Source organism: Acipenser ruthenus, chromosome 35 (genome assembly GCF_902713425.1).
Source record: "Acipenser ruthenus chromosome 35, fAciRut3.2 maternal haplotype, whole genome shotgun sequence".
In the NCBI taxonomy this organism is placed as follows: domain Eukaryota; kingdom Metazoa; phylum Chordata; class Actinopteri; order Acipenseriformes; family Acipenseridae; genus Acipenser; species Acipenser ruthenus.
In genome coordinates, this window is record NC_081223.1 from 8,163,119 (window position 1) to 8,188,507 (window position 25,389).

General features: G+C 39.3%; 1 protein-coding gene and 1 long non-coding RNA gene across 6 annotated transcripts; one reads left to right on the forward strand and one right to left on the reverse strand.

Moving 5' to 3' along the window:
• Positions 1 to 1,827: 1,827 nt before the first annotated feature.
• Positions 1,828 to 12,495, reverse strand: LOC131705094 (uncharacterized). The gene is made up of 2 exons (XR_009310183.1): positions 12,300 to 12,495; positions 1,828 to 3,002 (listed from the first exon to the last, which is right to left on the reverse strand). It is a non-coding gene; the product is annotated as an uncharacterized LOC131705094 (long non-coding RNA).
• On the forward strand, positions 11,491 to 23,635 carry LOC117395555 (uncharacterized). 5 transcript variants are annotated; one of them, XR_009310179.1, is made up of 7 exons: positions 11,491 to 11,644; positions 17,585 to 17,872; positions 18,471 to 18,536; positions 19,166 to 19,294; positions 20,462 to 20,534; positions 22,215 to 22,262; positions 22,524 to 23,635. XR_009310179.1 is itself a non-coding variant. In XM_059007306.1 (7 exons), the coding sequence occupies exons 1-6, from the start codon at positions 12,894 to 12,896 to the stop codon at positions 22,246 to 22,248; spliced, it is 642 nt and encodes a 213-aa protein (XP_058863289.1). In that variant the 5' UTR covers positions 12,639 to 12,893; the 3' UTR covers positions 22,249 to 22,262; positions 22,524 to 23,635. The 5 variants fall into 5 exon arrangements, 1 of the variants encoding a protein (XP_058863289.1); XR_009310182.1 differs by having other exon boundaries at positions 22,645 to 23,635; XR_009310180.1 differs by lacking the exon at positions 11,491 to 11,644 and adding an exon at positions 12,024 to 12,145.
• Positions 23,636 to 25,389: the final 1,754 nt, after the last annotated feature.

Consider the following 25,389-nt stretch of genomic DNA (forward strand, 5'->3'; position numbering starts at 1 on the left):
ACAGGCAAATACCAAATATTGGGTTTATCTCCTTTTAAAAACACAGGTATCACTCTAGCAGAGAAAATATAAAGGTGCACTAGGGTCCCTAAACAGCAAGCGGGTCATAAACCCTATTAGGCAATGTACTAATCATTAAAAGTGGTCTGGCTACTTCCCTTTTAAACTGCACTCTTTTAGTCCTGAATCCACTCTCCAGTACAGCCTGCTTGTTCTACTAATACATTTAGTCTTGAGGATTCCTCTTGGATCCCGGTCTCTGTTCTCCACGTCTCTGCTCTCTCAGGAACTCCTGTGGCTCTTGCAGCTCTCCTCTGCCGTCTCTCTGGTTCTCTGGCTCTCTTCTGTGGCACACTCCCTGTCTCTCGCAGTCCTGCACGTTGTCTCTGTCTCCACTCTTTTATATGCATCAAACTCCTCCCTTAACTATCCAGAGCGAATCAATTGGCAAGACCCATTAACAGTATTTGTACAAACTACATTTCCCAGCATCATTGCGGAAATTGCTTAAAACCTCCCACTGGAAGTGACATCACTCGCTCTCAGCTCCTTCCCAGCCTAGACGCCGTCCCACACCAAGACACAAGGTAAGGCCAAATTTAATAATAAAAAAACGTGTACATACTGTCATAATAATAAAAATATAATACATACAATTCACTCCAAGTAAAGCAAAATCGAACTTAAATACCAAACCAATATAACATTTATAAAACGTGCTCAAAACAACTCTCAAATAACTTGTGCAGTCTTACTGTGTGTACCTCTGGCAGCTGCAAAAACGATTAACAAACATTCAATCATATCGTAAAAATCTTCCAAAACATTTATATATTATAAACGTGGTTGTTATTTGCAATCAAATGGTTCCTAAACTTTCATTTCCTTTAATATACAACTAATACAGTAATCTTATAAAGGTGCTTTAAGATACCTAGAATAAAAGTGCAAAAAAAACAAAAAAATAAGTTATAAACATTAAGTCACCCTGTGACACAAACATGAAACATTGTAAGACTATCAGTGTTAGATATCGCAAAAACATTTCTGTCCAAAGTTAATTGCATTTTATTGTTTAAGGTATGAATAATTTTAAACCGGGCGGCACAGGGGCGTGGTGGTTAGCGCTGCTGCCTCACAGCTCCAGGGTCCTGGGTTCGATTACGCCCTAGGAGGTCTGTCTGTGTGGAGTTTGCATGTTCTCCCCAATGTGTTTGCATTGTGGGTTTTCTATGGGTACTCTAGTTTCCTCCCACAGTCAAAAGACATGCTGGTCAGGTTGTTTGGTCACTCTAAATTGCCCTCTTTGTGTGTGGTGCCATGCGATGGTCTGGCGTCCTGTCCAGGGTGTAGTCCTGCCTTCCCTGTGTCTGCCGGGTTAGGCTCCGGCTAAATGAATAAGCGGTTATCATAATGGATGGATGGATGGATGGATAATTTTGAACCTTCAGTTTTTGAAAAAACATGCAAATATATTGGACAAATATACTTTTGCGAAGTCCAATACTGAATGTCTGAAAATATTACTGTTTTCATTCATTTATGCAACAAATACTGAACGTACACTTGCATTTATTTTGCTAAATCCCATTATAGTCTATGAAGGGTATGAAAAAATCCAGAGGGCACTGTATATATATATATATATATATATATATATATATATATATATATATATATATATATATATATAATAAATCTCTTAATCCCAAGGATTGTGAAATCTTACTAAATCTGATTATTAAAAATAGCTGTCTGTCTGTCTCTGTTACATTTGTTTGTTTGTTTTTAAGGTTTGCAATGCAGACTACAAAGATCCATTAACACAGAAGGTTGTTTCTCAGTTTCCTCTGTGGGTGTTTTTTTTTTTTTTTAAACCTGAATGGTTTCCTTTTCCCGGCTGGCTGAGTTTATTAAAAGTTCACATGACAGCAACCACCTCTAATCCTTGCAGACAAGAATAAGCAGGCATGCCCATACATGGGTAAAACTTAACAATGCAAAAACAGGCAACTGGGATCAAAAACAAACAAAGACCTAAAAATAGAACCCAAAGATATAGTAAGAAATGTAGATCTACAGTAGAGCTAAAACAGTTGATCTGGCACATGAGTTGATCTGGCACATGAAAGTCTGTTTCAGGATAAGTGGTCATCGTAGCGTCTCCTAACCAAGTGTCTTCTGCTTTTCTGTGAAAAAGATTTTTATAGAGTTCCATTTCTGATAGTCAGCCTAAGATTGTAGGTTTTTGTTTTCCTTTTGGCCGCTTAACATAGTCAGCCAAAAACTCTAGGTTAGGTGACTTGATTTTTGCTTTCTTAGCCATTTTTGATAGTTAGCCAAAGCTAAAAGTGTGGAGTAGTGGTAAGGGGAGCTCTGGACTCTTGAGTGGAGGGTTTTGTGTGGGTTCAATCCCAGGTGGGGGACACACTGCTGCTGTACCCTTCAGCAAGCTGGCAGGGACTTTACCTCCTAGACTGCTCCAGTAAAAACTCAGCTGTATAAATGAGTAATTGTATGTAAAACTAAAAAAATTATCGTAAGTCGCCCTGGTTAAGGGTGTCTGCAACGGAATGAATTAATAATAACAATTCACAAAACAGTTGGCTTGGTGTTTTTGTTCTTCTGGACATTTTAAGCTGTAGGTAATTTCTGGGCTGGGTTACTCACACAGCAGCTGGCTTCCAGCCAGTTGTTGCTAATTCTGGTTCTCTGTCCTCCATTTTCAAAGCAATGGCATGCCACATTCCTTTTCTCTGATCCTCAGGCAGGTTTTGAGTATTGCACTGACTAGCACTGCTTTCAATTGCTGCTGACAGTGAAGACACACACCAGCTCACTCTCTTCAGTGTCATGTATTTCAATCACAGGGTAGGTGGGGTGCAAAGGTCAACTCTACCAAAGTCTGGCCAGCAGCCTTTTGTTCTTCTAGGGAACCAATTGTCCTCTTCATCTTTATTTGCCGGTACAGGGATTCTCTAGGAGTGCTGATAGTCATTTTCCTGACAAAAGCACACAGAGAGGAGGGACAGTGGTAAAGTACAGCACAGGGAAGCATTGTAAAAGCACACAGAGAGAGGAGGGACTGCGTACCTTAGTATGACCTAAAGGTTAATCCATGTACATTGTAAACACCAGGTAGTGCACATACTTTTGTGAATCTCATTAAAATTATATATATATATATATATATATATATATATATATATATATATATATATATATATATATATATATATAAAATATATAATATATATTTTATATATATGCTCAAATTTGTTGGTACCCTTACCGCTCATTGAAATAATGCTTCATTCCTCCTGAAAAGTAATGAAATTAAAAGCTATTTTATCATGTATACTTGCATGCCTTTGGTATGTCATAGAATAAAGCAAAGAAGCTGTGAAAAGAGATGAATTATTGCTTATTCTACAAAGATATTCTAAAATGGCCTGGACACATTTGTTGGTACCCCTTAGAAAAGATAATAAATAAATGGATTATAGTGATATTTCAAACTAATTAGTTTCTTTAATTAGTATCACACATGTCTCCAATCTTGTAATCAGTCATTCAGCCTATTTAAATGGAGAAAAGTAGTCACTGTGCTGTTTGGTATCATTGTGTGCACCACACTGAACATGGACCAGAGAAAGCAAAGGAGAGAGTTGTCTGAGGAGATCAGAAAGAAAATAATAGACAAGCATGGTAAAGGTAAAGGCTACAAGACCATCTCCAAGCAGCTTGATGTTCCTGTGACAACAGTTGCAAATATTATTAAGAAGTTTAAGGTCCATGGAACTGTAGCCAACCTCCCTGGGCGCGGACGCAAGAGGAAAATCGACCCCACATTGAACAGAAGGATAGTGCGAATGGTAGAAAAAGAACCAAGGATAACTGCCAAAGAGATACAAGCTGAACTCCAAGGTGAAGGTACGTCAGTTTCTGATCGCACCATCCGTCGATTTTTGAGCGAAAGTGGGCTCCATGGAAGAAGACCCAGGAGGACTCCACTTTTGAAAGAAAAACATAAAAAAGCCAGACTGGAATTTGCTAAAATGCATATTGACAAGCCACAATCCTTCTGGGAGAATGTCCTTTGGACAGATGAGTCAAAACTGGAGCTTTTTGGCAAGTCACATCAGCTCTATGTTCACAGACGAAAAAATGAAGCTTTCAAAGAAAAGAACACCATACCTACAGTGAAACATGGAGGAGGCTCGGTTATGTTTTGGGGCTGCTTTGCTGCGCCTGGCACAGGATGCCTTGAATCTGTACAGGGCACAATGAAATCTCAAGACTATCAAGGCATTCTGGAGCGAAACGTACTGCCCAGTGTCAGAAAGCTCTGTCTCAGTCCCAGGTCATGGGTCCTCCAACAGGATAATGACCCAAAACACACAGCTAAAAGCACCCAAGAATGGATAAGAACAAAACATTGGACTATTCTGAAGTGGCCTTCTATGAGTCCTGATCTGAATCCTATCGAACATCTATGGAAAGAGCTGAAACTTGCAGTCTGGAGAAGGCACCCATCAAACCTGAGACAGCTGGAGCAGTTTGCTCAGGAAGAGTGGGCCAAACTACCTGTTAACAGGTGCAGAAGTCTCATTGAGAGCTACAGAAAACGTTTGATTGCAGTGATTGCCTCTAAAGGTTGTGCAACAAAATATTAGGTTAGCGGTCCCATCATTTTTGTTCATGCCATTTTCATTTGTTTTATTATTTACAATATTATGTTGAATAAAAAATCAAAAGTAAAGTCTGATTTCTATTAAATATGGAATAAACAATGGTGGATGCCAATTACTTTTGTCAGTTTCAAGTTATTTCAGAGAAAATTGTGCATTCTTTGTTTTTTGTGGAGGGGTACCAACAAATTTGAGCACGTCTGTATATATATATATATATATATATATATATATATATATATATATATATATATATACACACACACACACACACACACATACATATACACACACACACAACACAGCATTAATCACAGAAACACTGGTCTCTACTCAAAGCATTTTACACAAATTTGATATTATTGACACTTTTTCTAGAAGGAATAACAAAGTCACAGCACATATGCTTAATATGTATAGATGTTGTGTATGAGGAGATCGTACTTCATAACTTGCATTTTATGTCAACATTTACAGCTCTAAAAAAAAAAAAAAAAAAAAAAATGATGCCAATACAAAATGTGCAAAAAATGCTTTGAGTACAGAGGCCATTGTCACTAGTTCATCAATATACCTCACTGTACCAATATACATCAGTTTTTTTCTAAATTTCACATTAGCTACAGATCATTAATATTATTCATTTATTAGCAGACACATTACTTTCATCCAATATCAATGTAGATACACTGATGTACATTAATTGTAGGTTATTAATCATGTTGTAATTTGCTCTTTGTATTTCAGTTACATATAACAGCAGTGAAAGGAGGAGTGTTGCCTGAGGTGAAACAGTGTACCCAATGCTGCAGATTGTACCACTGTCCATTATACCAGCCAAGCAAATATAAACCCAATAAATGCCACCATTTAAAAAAGCACTTGGATGTGCATCTAAAGGGTGCAGTGCAGTGTGATGGTTTGTTATTTAATGGTTTTTACATGCAGCATTGTTGAAGGTTGTTTAATGTATTTAATGAACAATATGAATTTCAAGTAAAATATTGTGCATAAAGTCATTAATACTTATTGTTTACATCTGTTTATAAAGAATGCTCAGGAATACTCACTTGCAAATACAGTAGGCTCCATAATTATTCATACCCTTTATTCAGTGTAAATGAAATGGGGGGATTAAATTAAAACTTGACCCACCAGCTAATCGCAAAGTCAGAATTTAATGGTGGCTGTATTTATTAGTAGAAGAAAGTGTCCACTTATGATAAATCAAACTGCTATAAAGTACATATTTCTAATTTGGTTTTAGTGGATGGGTCTAAATGTTGATTTAATCCCCCCAGAGTTGGTTTTAAAATATCAACAAAAAGCAAGTTTACATTCATTATTTCTTGCTATATCATTAAAAAAAAAACATAGCTGTCAAAAATAACTGCATTTTAATTTTTAATATCCAAACTGCATTATATATTTGTAATAAAGTTCTTTGTTTTCAATTTTGATCTCCTTGTTTGTTTTCATTGTACTTTTGACAGGAAAGCAGGAAAAGCAATCAAAACAGATAAGTGCTTTTAAATAAAAATTAAAAAAAAAAAAACCTTCAGACAACTGTGAATGAATGACTGTGTTAGATCTACTTTGTCAGGGGTGCAGAACTGGGGCAAGAAGGTTTTCATTTTTTTTTTTATCCCGAGGCCTTCATTACCTGATTTGAATTAATTTGCTTAAGTGGACAAGTTTACCCTTTTATTTGCTCTTAAGCAGCTGGAGATTTACAGACAGCTACAAAAACCCGCTGGACTGACTGCGACTCTGGAGGAGCAGAATTGTGCACCACTAAATGTATATATTATACTTGATGTGGGATTTTGACAATTTATGTGAGGGAAAATTAAACATGTTCAGTCCAAATGTTTATTAATCGGAGAACATGTGGATGTCAATAAATGCATTATTACAAATATTAACCATCCATCCATCATCAATAACCACTTCATCCAATACAGAGTCACGGTGAGCTGGAGCTTAACCCAGCAGACACGGTGCAAGGCAGAACTACACCCAGAATGGGACACCAGTCCATCACTGGCTAACTCTCACACTCACACAAGCATGCACACAGAGAGCAATTTAGAGTGACCAATCAACCTGACCAGTATGTTTTTGGATGAGGGGAGGAAACCGGTGTGCCTGGTGAAAACCAACACGAACACGGGGAGAACATGCAAACTCCCCTGAAACGGGAATCAAACCTGGGACCCTGAAGCTGTGAGGCAGCAGCGCTAACCACCACACCACCATGCCACAAACTATAACCTAATATAAATGACAAATCATAAGAGCAAAGATTGTAATCAAGTTCTTTGTTAAAACCTTAAGTGGTTATTATTATTATTATTATTATTATTCCTTTCTTAGCAGATACCCTTATCCAGGGTGACTTACAATTGTTACAAGATATCACATTATCTTTTACATACAATTACGCATTTATACAGTTGGGGTTTTACTGGAGCAATCTAGGTAAAGTACCTTGCTCAAGGGTACAGCAGCAGTGTCCCCCACCTGGGATTGAACTCACAACCCTCCAGTCAAGAGTCCAGGGCCCTAACCTCTACTCTACACTGCTACCCTATGTGTATGTTATGTATGTAATCAAAAAAAATCTTACAATTTTAATAGTAACAGATCCTATTAGAATCCACTCCCTTTCTACCAATTCATTTCTATACCAACAAACATCACAGATGTGTTCAATGATTATAATCTTTAATACAAGGCTGTAGTTGGATTTTTATTTGCATCACAGCTTGTTATTTAGGGTTTGGGGTTAGGGTTGTTTTGTCTTCAATTCCACTTTCAGCCACCAATTTAGTACCTATAGGCAACCACTTTCACTTCAATACAACTGCATCTTGCTAAAAGAGACCCATTTAATCACCACCTCTATGTGACTACATGATAAATTGCTGTATTTTGTGTGTGTTTGTGTGTTTCACATATGGACATAAATTGCTATAGATATTTTTTTAGCTGATGCTTTTATTCAAAGTGACTTGTATTTGTGCCCATTTATAGAGCTGGGTATTTTACTAGAGCAATCTGTGAATTACCTGCTTGCTCAAGGGTACAGCAGCAGTGCCCCATCTGGGTTTGAACCCTCAACCCTCCGGTAAAGAGTCGAGCCCTAAACACTAATCCACATGCTGGTATATCTATGTGAACATGTCCAGGAGTGAATGTACCCTATATCTAATTCACTTTGTGCATGCTGCACAAAGCAAATTCCAGTCTGGCTTTTTTATGTTTTTCTTTCAAAAGTGGAGTCCTCCTGGGTCTTCTTCCATGGAGCCCACTTTCGCTCAAAAAGCGACGGATGGTGCGATCAGAAACTGACGTACCTTCACCTTGGAGTTCAGCTTTTATCTCTTTGGCAGTTATCCTTGGTTCTTTTTCTACCATTCGCACTATCCTTCTGTTCAATCTGGGGTCGATTTTCCTCTTGCGGCCGCGCCCAGGGAGGTTGGCTACAGTTCCATGGACCTTAAACTTCTTAATAATATTTGCAACTGTTGTCACAGGAACATCAAGCTGCTTGGAGATGGTCTTGTAGCCTTTACCTTTACCATGCTTGTCTATTATTTTCTTTCTGATCTCCTCAGACAACTCTCTCCTTTGCTTTCTCTGGTCCATGTTCAGTGTGGTGCACACAATGATACCAAACAGCACAGTGACTACTTTTCTCCATTTAAATAGGCTGAATGACTGATTACAAGATTGGAGACATGTGTGATACTAATTAAAGAAACTAATTAGTTTGAAATATCACTATAATCCAATTATTTATTATCTTTTCTAAGGGGTACCAACAAATGTGTCCAGGCAATTTTAGAATATCTTTGTAGAATAAGCAATAATTCATCTCTTTTCACAGCTTCTTTGCTTTATTCTATGACATACCAAAGGCATGCAAGTATACATGATAAAATAGCTTTTAATTTCATCACTTTTCAGGAGGAATGAAGCATTATTTCAATGAGCTGTAAGGGTACCAACAAATTTGAACATGTCTGTGTATATAATATATATAATTATATATATATATATATATATACACACACACACACACACACACACACAGAGAGACAGTACCAGTCAAAAGCTTGAGTACACTTGCTGGAAACTAGGTTTTTTTCATAATTGATAATGTTTTACGTCATATACATTTCTGTAAATACTTGAAAATGAAAACGCATGCTACAATATACAAAACAAAACATAAGGAGTATCAAAGCAATGTTCAAGAAAATTGAAAATTGTCTCTAAATCTTGGATTCCTCAAAATAGCCACCCTTTGCCTTAATAACAGCCTCACAAACACGAGGCATTCGGTTAACAAGTTTCAGCAGGAAATCACCCGACATGTCTTCCCAGCTCTTCTGTAGCAATTCCCAGAGATGTAGGGCTCTTGTGGGTAGCTTTGCTTTGACTCTTCTGTCCAGTTCGTCCCATACAAGTTCTATGGGATTGAGGTCTGGAGACTGGGCAGGCCAGGTCATCATATTGAGTTGTCCTTCACTTTCCTTCTTCACCAGATAGTTCTTGCACAACTTTGAGGTGTGTTTCGGGTCATTATCTTGCTGAAGAATGAAGGACTGCCCAACTAGCCATAATCCTGATGGAATGGCATGCCTCTGAAGTATGCTATGATAGCCATGCTGGTTGAGCTTGCCATGGACTTGGTAAAGATCACCAACTCTGTCACCAGCAAAGCAACCCCAGACTACGACACTGCCTCCTCCATGCTTGACAGTGGGAACCACACATGCAGAACTCATGCACTCACCCTCTCTGCATCTTACAAATACTCGGTGGTTGGACCCAAATATTTCAAATTTTGACTCATCGGTCCATAAGACCGACTTCCACTCCTCAAACATCCAGTTTCTGTGTTTTTTGGCCCAGGCAAGTCTCTTCCATATTCTGCACTCTTAACAATGGTTTCTTTGCAGCAATTCTTCCAGTTAGGCCAGCTTCACGCAATCTCCTCTGAACAGGGCAGCAGTGTGGAGTAGTGGTTAGGGCTTTGGACTCTTGACCGGAGGGTCGTGGGTTCAATCCCTGGTAGGGGACACTGCTGCTGTACCCTTGAGCAAGGTACTTTGCCTAGATTGCTCCATCAAAAACCCAACTGTATAAATGGATAGTTGTATTTAAAAAATAATGTGATATCTTGTAACAATTGTAAGTCGCCCTGGATAAGGGCATCTGCTAAGAAATAAATAATGATAATAATAATAACAGTTGATGTTGAAACATCTGTACTTCTAGTAGCATTTAGCTGAGCTTGTATTTCAGGGGCAGTAAATCGCCGACCTGTAACTCAGATGAACTTGTTCTCCGATTCTGAGGTCACCCTTGGCCTGCCTGACCCTGTTTGGTCCTCCTCAGTGCCAGTTTCTTCAAATCGTTTGATGGTCTTGGCCACAGCAGTTACAGACACTTGCAAAGTTCTTGCGATTTGTCTTAAAGATTGACCTTCATTTCTTAAAGTAATTGCAGACTTTTTTCTTTGCTTAAGTGAGCGTATTTTGCCATTTTCTGCTCCCTTACATTCAGGAATGACAAACTTATGCCTATGCTACCTATATTTATAGTAATCATGGACCCTCACCTGTTAACAATAATTGGTGACGAAAGGTTAATTAGGTAACATGCTAGTTAACTCGGAGAACATCTAACAAAGACACTTTTATACTTAGGCCAGTGTTCTAACACAGTGTTATACACATTTCAGACTTTTAACTGACTTGGGCTTCAGACTGAAATCCCCTTGCTTTGGGTGACCATTTCATTGAAATTGACAAGATTTACATTTTCATTTAAAAATAAAATTTTGGAATGCAATTCACTTATGATTATCAGCTTATACAAGTACACGTATCATATAATGAAATATTAAGTGTTTATAGACAAGTTTGTACAGTTAAAAGCATAGATAATCATGACAAACCTGGTTTCAAGCAGGTGTACTCAAACTTTTGACTGGTACTGAGATTGCACAGTGGTTTACACAGGCCTGTATTTTTTATTTTACATCTACTTTGAAATTCTAATTTCAGTCTGTATTTCATTTAGGATATGTAAATACATGGCACAGGGATATTTAGCTATGACATACAAACTCCATTGGCATATGTGCCACACAAATCCATGTTGGGCCAGGTTACATGCACTTGTAGAAGGGATGATCCTTGTGGGATACTCACAGACAAAAAGCAGGTCAACAGGATTTAACCAAAGGGGCTTAAACAAAGGGATCATCATTCAACTTTGATAAATCAATTGGCATATGAGCTTAAAGGACAGAACAAAAACTGGGCTGCAAATAATATGAGTGACGACCTGAACTTCAGCTTCCTATATTATACTGTGTATACAGACATGTAAGCAGGTCAGTTTTACATTGTAAATAAGATGAGAATGACGCACACTTGTTTTAATACGATTAAGTAAATGTAGATTGTGTGAAGCTCTACCCCTATAAAAATGTACCACGGTTTTATAGTGTAGCTATACTATTATTATTATGGTTGTACTGCATTATTGTAACACAAGGAATGTACATTGATGGTGTAGGACACATATTATACAATACAATTGTACTTTCACAGATACCATCGTACCTTGTTCCAAAATCCAGTGGTACATTTTTATAGGGTTCCGTTCTAACAGTATTGTTGCAATAGAAACAAACGGATAATTGAACACAGTCTCCAAAGAAGGAGGGCAGGATATGAATCAGAGGGCGGGCAGGGCAGGGGAGGGGCCAAATGTCACACCACAATGTTTGTTATATAGTTTACTAAAACAGTAGCTGATGCAAGAACAACAACTGAATGTTGTTTCGGGAAATCAGAATGTGTGCACTGTCACAATGTTTCGGACAGTATTATTTTTCAGTGTTTTGCTACAACCAGTTGTAGCAAGTACAGGTACGTTTTTTATATATATTTTTTTTAAAACAAAAAGATTGAAAATCACATCATTTCAGAACGATGATTAGCATATGATCCAGTTTTAGAATTTTTTTAGAAAAAAACGTTATATATCGTTATACCTGTGTGTATTACGTATACATAAGAGCAGGACTGCATTTTGAATTATTATTTTTGTAATGCAAATGCGCGTATTTTCATTAGATTCGCGTGCTTTTAATGTCGTGATTGTTTACTATTAGACACGAGTTTGTATTGACGCGCTTGTTTAACATCAACGACATTACATTTGACAAAAGAAATAAATAAATCACAATACAATGGAAGACGACACTAAATAAATAGTAAACAATCATTAAAAATATAAAAGTGCAAACCCACAATATTTTAAAATGCAAGGCAGAAGAAAAAAAGATTTAGAAAACGCCAGTAAGTTTTCTAGCCGGTGGGAGGGGAACGCAGAAGACATTTGACCTCCTAGATTGCTCCAGTAAAAAGGTTGTTATGATGTAAGCTGCTATGAAACGTAATGTATTGAAAATTGGAGTTTGCAAAACAATATTATAAAAAGCAATTTACAAACTAGATCTGAAGGGTTCTTAAATTAGCCCCTTTGTAATATTATGGCTAAGCGTGCTGAACTGTAGCCTACCTTTTGTGTGTATGTTCTTCGTTTCTGACCCCTTCATGTCCAATTCAAACTTTCTGTTTGCTTTTGGTTTGCAGTCCTCCATTCTCGTCGGTTACGGTAGCAAAAATCCATTTGTATTTTTGTAACCCCTTTTTTGACATACGGTGCTAATGACCGACACACACACGTGGATTACACTAGCAATACGCTGCAAATACTTCCGGTTCATCAAATCTTTATAGACAGTACAAGAGACAACGGCAAAATACGTTTTTTTCCATCTCGCGCTCTCTCCCTTTAAACCTTTAATTAATAATAGTTTGTTGTTAAGCCTTTAACTCACTGCTGCATACCAAATAAAGAGAAACATTGTTTTAAATTAGCAAGGGGGGAGAGAGCAAACAAACTCGTACTAGCACTACTACTAGAAACTAAACTAAACTTTAGTGTTGGTTAATAAGCTGAATTTGGCGACTTCTTGCCAGTTCAGAACCAGTCGAGGACAACAATTCTTTATTAGCTCAATCAAGATATATACGCGTGTACAAATAAACAATTTCTTAACCCGTTGGTAATTCGAATTGATTAAGAAAGAAAGGGAACCGGCTCAAAAATATGTTTAAAGAGACATCATCGTCACAGGGTGATATAAGAAAGTTGCAGGAGGGTGAGCTGTAACTATATGAATATTTATTTATATAATAACAATATTGCTAGTCCGAGCAGGTGATAGTTTATGGTCACGTAATAATTATTTACAAATATGTAACAGGTCCGAGTAGTACATGTGCTAAATCTAATTTATTTACTTTGGCGTGGCAAGAATGAAATCGATTACAGACAGTTTCTCAGCACTTCAACTACAGCATCTGCTCCAGTGTTGAAGTTAGAAAACAACCAGGAAAAAAAAGCACAACGTGCTGTACAGAACGTGTATGCATTAATGGGGTCCCTGCATAGTTTACAAAAAGCCAGTCGTGCTTCTAATTAGCTTCTGACCCATTTTTATAATACATAATATATTGGTAGCACTGAATTCATTGTATTTTGTATCTTGCTCTTATTGTAATTCTTGAAATGTGTATTGATTTATTTTTTGTGAAGATATACTCAGACTACGTGTGTTGCCGGTGTTATGTCAAAAACTGTCATCGGCAGAGAAGTGCCTTTTCTGTCGTTTGTGTGCATGCGAATTCATCTGCGCATGCCTACTGCAAACTTGTCATTTTCATTGCCAAATACTGTGTCAGCGACTCACAGACACTATTTGGCATCTACTGTGCCCAATACTGTCACTGCCTAATAGTGCAATGTGCAGTGTGACACTATTTGGCATTACACCTGTTGCAGTAACAGAGACCAAGGCAGTACAGTATTTATTATTAGTATCTAAATTCAAAGTTCATACCGTACATGATAGAACAAAACCAAAAAATATTCATAGCTGTTGGCAACAAGTATAGTTGTGTTGTGTACGGGTGTCTGCCAATGAATAAATAACACTGTGTAACAATTTTTTTTTTTTTTTTTTTTTGGTTCCTGGGTAGTAAGTGTTATTTCCTAATTGCTTATGCCTCAAAAGTATAGAAAATGGCTATTATTCCCCACAAACTTTGCTTTTGTGACCAGGACAGTGATATTTTGAAATTTACCTATTTTCCAGAACATTCCAGATAGATTCAGTGCTGAATAAACTTGGAGTAACTTCTAGAACTTTCTAGAACTTTCCAGTAATATAAATAGTAGTATAAATACAGGGGCCTTAAGCCCACCAGTTCAGTTTAGTTCCAGCTGCCTAAGTGGATACATATCTGCATTTTTCTGAGATGGCATCAAGGTCATAGGAGACTTCAAAATGGTGGCATTCCTGATGGGTCTCCAAGGCGGTTTTACCAAGTTTCCCTGCTATCTTTGCCTTTGGGACAGCAGGGACACCAAGGCGCACTACCACAGGCGGGACTGGCCACAGCGGACCGATTTCTCTGTGGGGAGGAACAACGTCAAGTGGGAGCCACTGGTTGACCCCCGGAAGGTGCTGATGCCACCACTGCACATCAAATTGGGCCTTATGAAACAATTTGTCAGAGCTCTAGATAAGGAGTCGGCAGCCTTCAAGTACCTTCAAGACTTCTTCCCTAAGCTGTCTGAGGCAAAGGTCAAAGCCGGTGTCTTCGTCGGACCACAGATAAAGAAGATCCTGGAGTGCAATGAATTCCCCAAGAAGCTCACTAGTAAGGATACAGCGGCTTGGAACAGCTTTGTCGCAGTGGTTCGGGGCTTCCTGGGCAATCACAAGGCTGAAAACTATGTGGAGCTGGTTGAGACTCTGGTGAAGAACTACGGCACAATGGGCTGTAGGATGTCCCTCAAAGTCCATATCCTTGATCTTGATGCTCATCTTGATAAATTCAAGGAGAACATGGGAGCGTACTCGGAGGAGCAAGGCGAGCGCTTCCACCAGGATATACTGGACTTTGAACGCCGCTACCAAGGACAGTATAACGAGAACATGATGGGAGACTACATTTGGGGGCTGATTCGTGAAAGTGATTTACAGTATAATCGTAAATCTCGAAAAACTACTCACTTCTAAATCTTTTGTAGTCATTTTTGTATTACTTTAGTATAAATACATGTTAATTTGGATTCATATGTTGTTTTTTTCTGACTTTATGTGAACGAAAAGACACAAATTCGCCCGTTTTCTCATTGGAAATAGGTAAATTTCAAAATATCACTGTCCTGGTCACAAAAGCAAAGTTTGTGGGGAATAATAGCCATTTTCTATACTTTTGAGGCATAAGCAATTAGGAAATAACACTTACTACCCAGGAACAAAAATTGTGTTACATAGTGTTTTCAATAACATTTCATGGGAGGCAGAGTCATTTTTTGTAGGTTATGCTTTATAGAGGCAGTGTGTTTAAGTGCCAACTGTCTATGTGGTTTTCATCTCTATGATTGTCAAGAGATGACTTCAGCCAGCCCACTCCTGTTTGAGAGACTATTGTTATATATGGTGTAACAGGGGAGATCTGGACTGACTGTCTGGCACATCCGTATTACTGCAGGTAGAGGGCAGCAGTCTCGTGGGATCCGCCTGTCGGCCATGGCGATGACACGGAGAGGTGGGGAAGAGTGTGTGTGTGCTTTCCCTCTCTCTGAGTGGCTGAGGGGCGGGCCTTGGGAGACTGCTCGGCCCATAAGAACTGGCTTGGTTATGCGCTCGGGTGGCCGGGTTGGGGAAAGTACAGTGTCGCTGGCAGAAGAGGCCAGCGTGAAATAAGGAGCAGGCGAGCCCGACTGAGGGGACAGCCTTCTGTAAAAATAATTTACAAAATAAAAGAAACAATTACCTACCCGAGGGGACGTGTATAGATATAAGGGGAACCCTGGCCAACCCCAGTGTATAAGCACAGCGGAGTGTAGGACGGAGACCCGTGCTGACCGGCTTAGCGGCAGTGGGGGCACTGCATAAGCAACACTTTCGTTTGTAGTTTTATTACTGTGTTTTATTTTCCCTTTTTCTTTCGCCTTCTGTTTTCATTATTACTTTTGAGCACTTGAAGGTGCACGGAGTTGGATACCTGTGTTGGTAACCCCGTGGTCCTGGTTTACTGTCGGCAGTATCCAGACCACGGACAACAGCGCCCTCTGCGGGCTAAAGTAAATAAAACAATTAATAAGAAAAATAAATAAATCTGGGCACCTGTGCGGTGTTTCTAAATAAAAACTTCTGTCTCCCGTGTCAGTGAATACCCTCACCCTTCCACATATGTTTTAATATTTTAAATGTCTACATACCAGCTTTTTTTCTTTGGTTGTTTTTTTTTTTTTTTAGAAATTCAGAGGTATGGGTCCACGCTCAAAAAAGGGAATTACATCCATCCATTATCATAGCCGCTTATTCCTTTAGAGGGTAACCCAGAGCCTAACCTGGCAGACACAGGACAATGCAAGACAGGACTACACCCTGGATGGGATGCCAGTCCATCGCAGGGCACCACACACACACACACACTCACACACACACACAAACACACACACACACACACTCACACACACTCGCTCACACACACTCACTCGCTCACACACAGACACTCACACACTCACACACTCACACACAGGGGGCAATTTAGAGTGACCAATCAACCTGACCAGCATGTCTTTGGACTCTGGGAGGAAACTGGAGTACCCGTAGAAAACCCACAATGCAAACACATTGGGGAGAACATGCAAATTCCACACAGACAGCTGCCCCCTCCACTGTGCTGCCCAAAAAGGGAATTCATATGAGCTTTATTTCTTTAAAAACATTCTTGATAAAGCACACCTTTTGTTAAAAGAAATTGTAAACTTTTTCCAGCACTCGGAGCAGAACAAACATGTTTCAGCACTTCGGCCTTCATCACTGTGTTCAGCCAAAGTGGCCATTTTTTTAACAAAGAAGTGCTTAATAGGGTTCCAGAGTGTCATTGCATCCAGCTAAGGTGCTTCACCAGAAGTGCAGGGTGCTATAGTCCTATAGCCTGGAGATCAATGCTGGTTCTAAGTGCAGGGTGCTATAGTCCTATAGGCTGGAGATCAATGCTGGTTCTAAGTGCAGGGTGCTATAGTCCTATAGGCTGGAGATCAATGCTGGTTCTAAGTGCAGGGTGCTATAGTCCTATAGCCTGGAGATCAATGCGGGTTGTAAGTGCAGGGTGCTATAGTCCTATAGGCTGGAGATCAATGCAGGTTCTAAGTGCAGGGTGCTATAGTCCTATAGGCTGGAGATCAATGCTGGTTCTAAGTGCAGGGTGCTATAGTCCTATAGGCTGGAGATTGATGCTGGTTCTAAGTGCAGGGTGCTATAGTCCTATAGGCTGGACATTGATGCTGGTTCTAAGTGCAGAGTGCTATAGTCCTATAGGCTGGACATCAATGCTGGTTCCAATCCAGGCTCCGCCGACCATGGCCAGGAGTTCCCAGGGGGTTCCCAGGGGCCACCACACAATTGGCCGAGTGCTGCCCGGGTGGGGTGGGTTTAAGTCGGCAGGGTAATCCTTGTCTCATCACAGCTGCGCACCAGCGACTCCTGTGGTGGCCGGGCGCCTGCCTGCCTGCCTGCCTGTGAGTTGTACTGAGTTATTTGTGGAACTGCGTTTCCTCCAATGGCGCGCTAAATAAGAAAACAAAAGAACATTGAACGATCTTCCACTTGAGCGCGGTGGTTCATACAATATCAACTGTGTTATTGTTTTTTTACCCAGATGGCCTTCTGTAAAACTCTGTTACATTATTTTAATTTTTCTTTCTCTTTGCAGAAATGGTCTATTTGGTCGAGGGAGATCAATTCAGAATGGAATTACCAACTGTGCCAACTGGGAAGGAAATTAATTTGAGACGTGGCCAGGACACATTCCAAAGCATAAAAATTGCAACTATTATAAACAAGACTTTAACATACATAGATGTCCAACTTGAGGGCAGAATGAGGCTGGAAGAAAACACAATTATAATATCCAACTTGAAAAATAACGACAGCAATTTTTACAAAATTCAAGTTAATGGAGATCGGGCATCTGAGAAGAAATACAATCTGACCGTATACCGTAAGTCTACTCCCACACCTGCTTGTTACGTCTGTCTATCAATCTAGGAGGTAAAGTACCTGCCTGCTTGTTCAAGGGTCTAACTAGCTAGCTATCTGTCTGTCTATCAATCTAGGAGGTAAAGTACCTGCCTGCTTGTTCAAGGGTCTAACTAGCTAGCTATCTGTCTGTCTATCAATCTAGGAGGTAAAGTACCTGCCTGCTTGTTCAAGGGTCTAACTAGCTAGCTATCTGTCTGTCTATCAATCTAGGAGGTAAAGTACCTGCCTGCTTGTTCAAGGGTCTAACTAGCTAGCTATCTGTCTGTCTATCAATCTAGGAGGTAAAGTACCTGCCTGCTTGTTCAAGGGTCTAACTAGCTAGCTATCTGTCTGTCTATCAATCTAGGAGGTAAAGTACCTGCCTGCTTGTTCAAGGGTCTAACTAGCTAGCTAGCTATCTGTCTGTCTATCAATCTAAGAAGTAAAGTACCTGCCTGCTTGTTCAAGGGTCTAACTAGCTAGCTATCTGTCTGTCTATCAATCTAGGAGGTAAAGTATCTGTCTGCTTGCTGCTAAAACACTAACTCCCACCTGCTTCTTCTTCCTCCCTTATACAGCCCGTTATCCAATACTTGAAGACCTGCATGTCGCCCCTGCACAAAACGGCACTGAAACCAAAGAAGGTAAAAATATATACATACCTAACAAGCCTCTCTCATTTCATAAGATTTTCCAAGATGTAAAGTAAGCACCGCAAGTTATTATTTAACTCACTCACTGCCTTATACCCAATGAGATTGCTTTTGGGCGCCATATAGTGCTGGCAGTCAATTACTTTTTTTTTATATATAATTTTAGTAGATTCATGACTGTTAATGTATTTGAAAAAAAAGAGATATGTTGTCTAGTTTTTCTTTAAAAATATGAAGAGCTTCTTCATACCAAAATTAGTTCAATGTCAATTCCACACATTTCCAGATATTTCTATAGATTTACTCCTGGAGAGGTAGCCTTATTATCACATAGTGTAAAAATCACTGCGATATTTCACTTGTACCTTGTTTGTTTTATTGTTCCTCCTACTAACATAGGAATTAATAGTATCTAAAATAAAAAATAAAAAAAAAAACATCAATTTACCAAAAGCAGTGAAAATGGATATAGATCATTTTGGAATGAAGCTCTTCATATTTAGCTTTTTAAAATGTGTTTGTATATAATTAACTGTTCTTAAATATTTAACTATTAAAAATGTATACATTTAGATGTATTTTTCGCAGACATTTATTTTTCTTTCCTACATTTTTTTAAGATTTAGATAAAACCACTGAGAATCCTGGAATTGGAATTGGAATTGGAATTGGAATTGGAATTGGAATTGGAATTGGATTTGGAATTGTGTTTACTGTGATTGCTGGGATTGTGATCTGGAAATATAAACGTAGGTACCTGTTTCAATCACGACGTTTACATTGGGAATACCGCGTATTCTGAATACCAGCCGTATCCCGAATATCAGTATTCCAAATCCGTATTCCGGAATACTCCCCTCGTATTCGGAATACTAGCCCTTGTAAACACCTTTTTCAGAATACCAGGGTTTTTTTTTTTTCTAGGCACACGAGTCGTCGTTTTATAATTTCCAATATATATAAATAAGACGACGGCTTGTGTGCCTAACAATGCCTTTGCAAAAACTGTGCACTCATGTAGTACCTTTATGACCAAAAATTGGTTGCCGACTACGCAATATCTTCATCATTTTGTACTGTACTAGTACCATTCGCATACAGAGTTCCTCTGCGGCAAGTTTCTTTTTTTTTCTGATGAAGCAGCACGTGAAGCATTTCTAGTTGTTGCTGCTCATGTGCCGTATGCACTGAATAACATTAAAATACTTTAAACAGCTCTGAAGAAGTTACACATTTTTAATGTCAAGTGTTTGCTCTTTGCTGTAACATGTGATTGCATTTAAAAAAAACAAGACTGCTGGGAGCTCCCAGGGGGTTCCCAGGGGTTGGTGCACAATTAGACAAGCTTGAACTGCCAGGGTGGGGAGGGTGGTTACCTGCATCCCTCCCTACCTCTCTCCCTGCTTCCCTGCCTCTCTCCCTGCCTGCCTGCCTCTCTGCCTCACTGTCTGCCTCCCTGCCTCAATCCCTGCCTGCCTGCCTGCCTCCCTCCCTCCCTCCATGCCTGCCTCCCTCCCTCCCTGCCTGCCTGCCTCCCTCCCTCCCTCCATGCCTGCCTCCCTCCCTCCATGCCTGCCTGCCTCCCTCCCTCCCTCCATGCCTGCCTCCCTCCCTCCATGCCTGCCTGCCTCCCTCCTTCCCTCCATGCCTCCCTCCCTCCCTCCATGCCTGCCTCCCTCCCTCCCTGCCTGCCTGCCTCCCTCCCTCCCTCCATGCCTGCCTCCCTCCCTCCATGCCTGCCTCCCTCCCGGCCTCAACCCTGGTCCTGGGGGGGGGGTGGGGGGCAGTCATTATGTGTTATTGGTAAATTTTGTAACTGCCTAAGTCCTGCCCTTGCTTTTCGGCCAATCAGAATCGAGGATTTGACATTTCTCTGCCCGTGTTTAATCATCATAAATGTCATCTTGTTTTTAAAGATGTCATTCTGTCCAGATGCAGAAGAAACAAAAAAGCTGAAACTGAAGATCCTGAACAAGGTGTTGCTCTTAGGTAAGTCGATGACAGCAACCAGACATTTCATTGAATCAATCTAGCCTGCCTCACCTTACGAGGCTATACTAGCCAGACTAAGTGTTGTGCTCTTATACCAGAGCAGAGAGACTCAAACTGTTCTGTTACATTTTTATTTTAAATAAACACTCAAATATTCCATCAGTCCATTATCATAACCGCTTAATCTTTCAGAGCACTGATTTTCAATTCTAGTCCATGGGGATCCACTGTCTGTTCTGATGGTTTTTGTTCCAACCGAGCTCTCAGTTACTTCATTGAACCAATAATTTGCTTAATTTCTATCCATCCATTATAATAACCGCTTAATCCTTTAGAGGAGTCAATACATCCATCCATTATCATAACTGCTTAATCCTTTAGAGGAGTCAATACATCCATCCATTATCATAACTGCTTAATCCTTTAGAGGAGTCAATACATCCATCCATTATCATAACTGCTTAATCCTTTAGAGGAGTCAATACATCCATCCATTATCATAACTGCTTAATCCTTTAGAGGAGTCAATACATCCATCCATTATCATAACTGCTTAATCCTTTAGAGGAGTCAATACATCCATCCATTATCATAACTGCTTAATCCTTTAGAGGAGTCAATACATCCATCCATTATCATAACTGCTTAATCCTTTAGAGGAGTCAATACATCCATCCATTATCATAACTGCTTAATCCTTTAGAGGAGTCAATACATCCATCCATTATCATAACTGCTTAATCCTTTAGAGGAGTCAATACATCCATCCATTATCATAACTGCTTAATCCTTTAGACGGTTGTGGTGAGCCAGAGCCTAACCCGGCAGACACAGGGCAATGCAAGGCAGGACTACACCCTGGACGGGACGCCAGTCCATCACAGGGCACCACACACACACTCACAGGGCAATTTAAAGTGACCAATCAACCTGGACAGCATGTCTTTGGACTGTGGGAGGAAACCGGTGTACCCGGAGAAAACCCACGCGGACACAGGGAGAACATGCAAACTCCACACAGACAGACCCCCTAGGGCATTATCAAAACCCAAGACCCTGGAGATCTGAGGCAGCAGTGCTAACCACCACACCACTGTGCCGCCCCATTTGCTTAATTTGACTTTTAAAATTATTTAGTTTACAAAAACTTGGAGAATTAAATTTCCTTGTTATATCATTTTATATTGAGCTTGAAATCTCCATCTGTTTGAAATAATTAGCCTAATCAGAGTTATATTATTAGTTCAATTAAGGGTTCAATTAAGTAATTGAGAGCTCAGTTGGAACAAAAACCAGCAGGACAGACAGGGAGTCCCCAAAAGAAAATAGTCCCGAACATTTTTTGATTAAAAAACAAGAATGATGCACAGATAAAGATAAAAAGCAACATGTTTTTTTTTTTTTATTTAGAAAAGCATTTTTGTTTTATTTGATAACTTTTCAACCCCCTACTAAATAAATTCACAGTACAGTAAATCCCATCTCTTGTACTGATGTAACAGCTTACCAGTATTTTACTTGCACAACAAAATCCAGTCCAATCAGTAATGTTGCTGCTATCATAATTGAAAGCCGGTGTACGAGCGGATTGGTTTTAAATGTAATTTACAGTTATAGTTTGGGTGCTAAACAATGCAAATAAAACAAAGTTTCTTGTCTTTAAATGGAATCCAACAGCCCAACGAACAGCACACAGGATTCAACAGGGTAGAATCTTCAGCACTGGTGAGTACTGGTTTTAATTAAATGTGTTGGTTTCAGATCGGCACAGAGTATTTCCAGGTTTTTAAGTTCTATCTATATATAGGGCTTCTTCAAGCTGGACTGATTTCTATATTGTTTATTTGCGCAGTAAGTTCAGAGTTAAGGTTATTGGTAAAATAGTTACCCCCACCCCTAAAAAAATCTTCTGTTTTCTTTTCTGTTTTCAAATGTTGACAAGTATGTTATCAACACAAGAAACTTAATGATTTTTTCCCCCCACAGACCTAGAGTCCACACATTATTGCAAAGTAAAGAAGGGATTTTTTTTAAATAAATTTGGATTCTTCAGTTTTTTTTACCCCCATTTTCTCCCAATTTGGAATATCCCATTGTTTTTATTAAGAGCTTGTTTCGGTGCTGCTGCAACTCCCATGTGGGCTCGGGAGAGACGAAGACAGACAGACAAGCACACTCAAGCGTCCTCCGAAGCGTGTTCTTTCAGCCAACCTCCTTTTTTACACCGCAAGCCGACAGCGAAGTCAACCAAAGCTATCGCGCCGTTGGAGGAAACGCACTTCCGCAGACAACTCAGACAACTCACAGGCAGACGCCCAGCCAGCACAGGAGTGGCTAATGCACAGTGAGACGAGGATTACCCTGCCAACTCAAACCCTCCCCGTCCGGGCTGCTCTGACAGTCGTGCACCGCCCCCTGGGAACTCTGGCATAGCCTGGATTCCAATAAAAAACGGAATTTATAGTGGAACATTTGATCAAATGACTTAAGACTTAATGTTTACTTCTGTGCAATATGGGTCAATTGGATCAAACTTCAGGTTCTACAGGAGTGTCATATCAAGCTGTATTTGTTACAATCTCAGTTATTTTAAGCTGCTTAGGATATCTTTTCATTTTTATTTTTTTAAATATCTGTTACCTCCCGATTTTATCCCAGTTGTTTTTAAGACCGTCTGTCGGTCCCACCACTACTGCTAGGCGAACAACAGGCAGGCAAGCAGGTGTCGGCTAATTCAAAACTGGAAATGTAAGCTGCTGTAAAACTGCCAGGATTTTTTTTTTTTTTATGTTTTGGTAATTTTAACTTAAAACTTTTATATTCTTATGACAATCCCCCCCATGTCTTCCAAGCATTAGGGTTAGGCTCCGGTTAAAATGATTACGATGATAATGAAGGGAAAGGGATGTCCATCATTCCACAATTAACAATGTGAACAATGTGTATGCACTCCTCATTTGCTACTGACCAATAATTACCACTGTATTGTACTGAGACATAAATGTATTGCTGTATTTATTTTTATATATAAAATGTTTTTTAGTAAGTTATTTGATAGAGGAATTAGATGAAACCCCAGACCACATATTTAAAAAGGATTAAAGTGATATATATATCTATCTATATATATATATATATATATATATATATATATATATATATATATATATATATATATATATATATCCTGCATTGTGTGATTTATGCTATGAAATTTATTTTAGAAATTGCCCTAACTGCTGCTCAAGTGTTAAAAGCCAAGTAATATTTTTAAGATTCCTATATATATATATATATATATATATATATATATATATTTGTAATGGTCTTCGGAAGGATGTGAAAATGATTTTATAGTATTTATATTGTGGAAAACTGTGTGTATTTAAAAAAGTTCAATTACTAAAACAAAAAACCCTGATCATTCACACATTAATTCATGTTACTGACTTTGCAATAACCAGTTTACCAGCATTAACTTATAACGGTACCTCAGTTTAATGATTTATTTATTTTATTACACTAAAAGTATTAATATGCAAATGAAAACACTATCAGTATAAATTGTTTCACCAGACCGTGGGACTCCCTGCCTGTCCTGCTGTTTTTTATTCCAACTCTCAATTACTTAATTGAACTTATAATTAATCAGAACTGCTCTGTCAACTTTCTTGTGTACTTTTCCTGAGATCTCCGAATAAAGGCAGCTTACTTCCATCTTTCTGACTCCCTGACCCTCATTGAAAAGGTTCCCTACAATGTGATGTCATCATCTTGTAACATTACTGTGAGTCGCCCTGGATAAGAGGACGCGTCGACTAAGAGATAAATTATTATAATAATACTACACTTCAGGGGCGGCACAGTGGTTAGCGCTGCTGCCTCACAGCTCCAGGGTCCTGGGTTTAATTCCAGCCTAGGGGTCTGTGTGTGGAGTTTGCATGTTCTCCTCGTGTTTGCGTGGGTTTTCTCAGGGTACTCAGGTTTTCTCCCACAGTCTAAAGACATGCTGTTCAGGTTGATTGGTCACTCTAAATTGCCCTCGGTGTGAGTGTGTGTGTGTATGTGGTGCCCTGTGATGGTCTGGCGTCCCGTCCAGGGTGTAATCCTGCCTTCCATTGCCCTGTGTCTGCCGGATTAGGCTCCGGCTCACCACGACCCTCTAAAGGATTAAGTGGTTATTGATAGTGGATGGATAATACACTTCAGAGTGATTGATTGAAAATAGCACACATACGCACACACAAAAACTCACGCAAACACTCTCACATAAGCACATACAATCACACAAACACACACACGCACACTCACAAACACTCACCCAAACACACACTCACAAAAACACATATGCAAACACATGCACACACAAACACAAACACACACAAACATGCAAATACATTCACAAAAACACACATGCAAACACACGCACACAAATACTCACGTAAACACACATATGCAAACACATGCATACTCAAACAGACACGCACACAAATACGCAAAAACATAATATATCAATATGTTTATATATATTAATATGTGTCCAATATTTTGGAAATAGACAAATGCACCGATATTTTAAATCTTTGGATCGCAGGGGAGATGGATATATATTCTGACCAATCATTGATTTAAGCTCAAACTATAGGCAGACTCTTAAGTTAAGTTAAGACCAATGTCCATCAATTATTCTAACACAAAAATTGTTTGTAAATTATTTTAAAAGTTACTCAGATGACTTCTTGTGGTACAAACGTGGTATTACAAGAAAGACATCTGGTGGCATTGAATTGACACTGAAGACACTGAGATACCTCTAGTGGCATTGAATTGACACTGAAGAAGACACTAAGAA

Coding starts and splice junctions, on each gene's coding strand:
- LOC117395555 (XM_059007306.1), top strand. CDS start 12,894: ATGTTTAAAGAGACATCATCGTCACAGGGTGATATAAGAAAGTTGCAG. Junction 12,946..17,584: donor TATAAGAAAGTTGCAGGAGG/GTGAGCTGTAAC, acceptor TTCTCTTTGCAG/AAATGGTCTATTTGGTCGAG. Junction 18,537..19,165: donor CGGCACTGAAACCAAAGAAG/GTAAAAATATAT, acceptor CATTTTTTTAAG/ATTTAGATAAAACCACTGAG.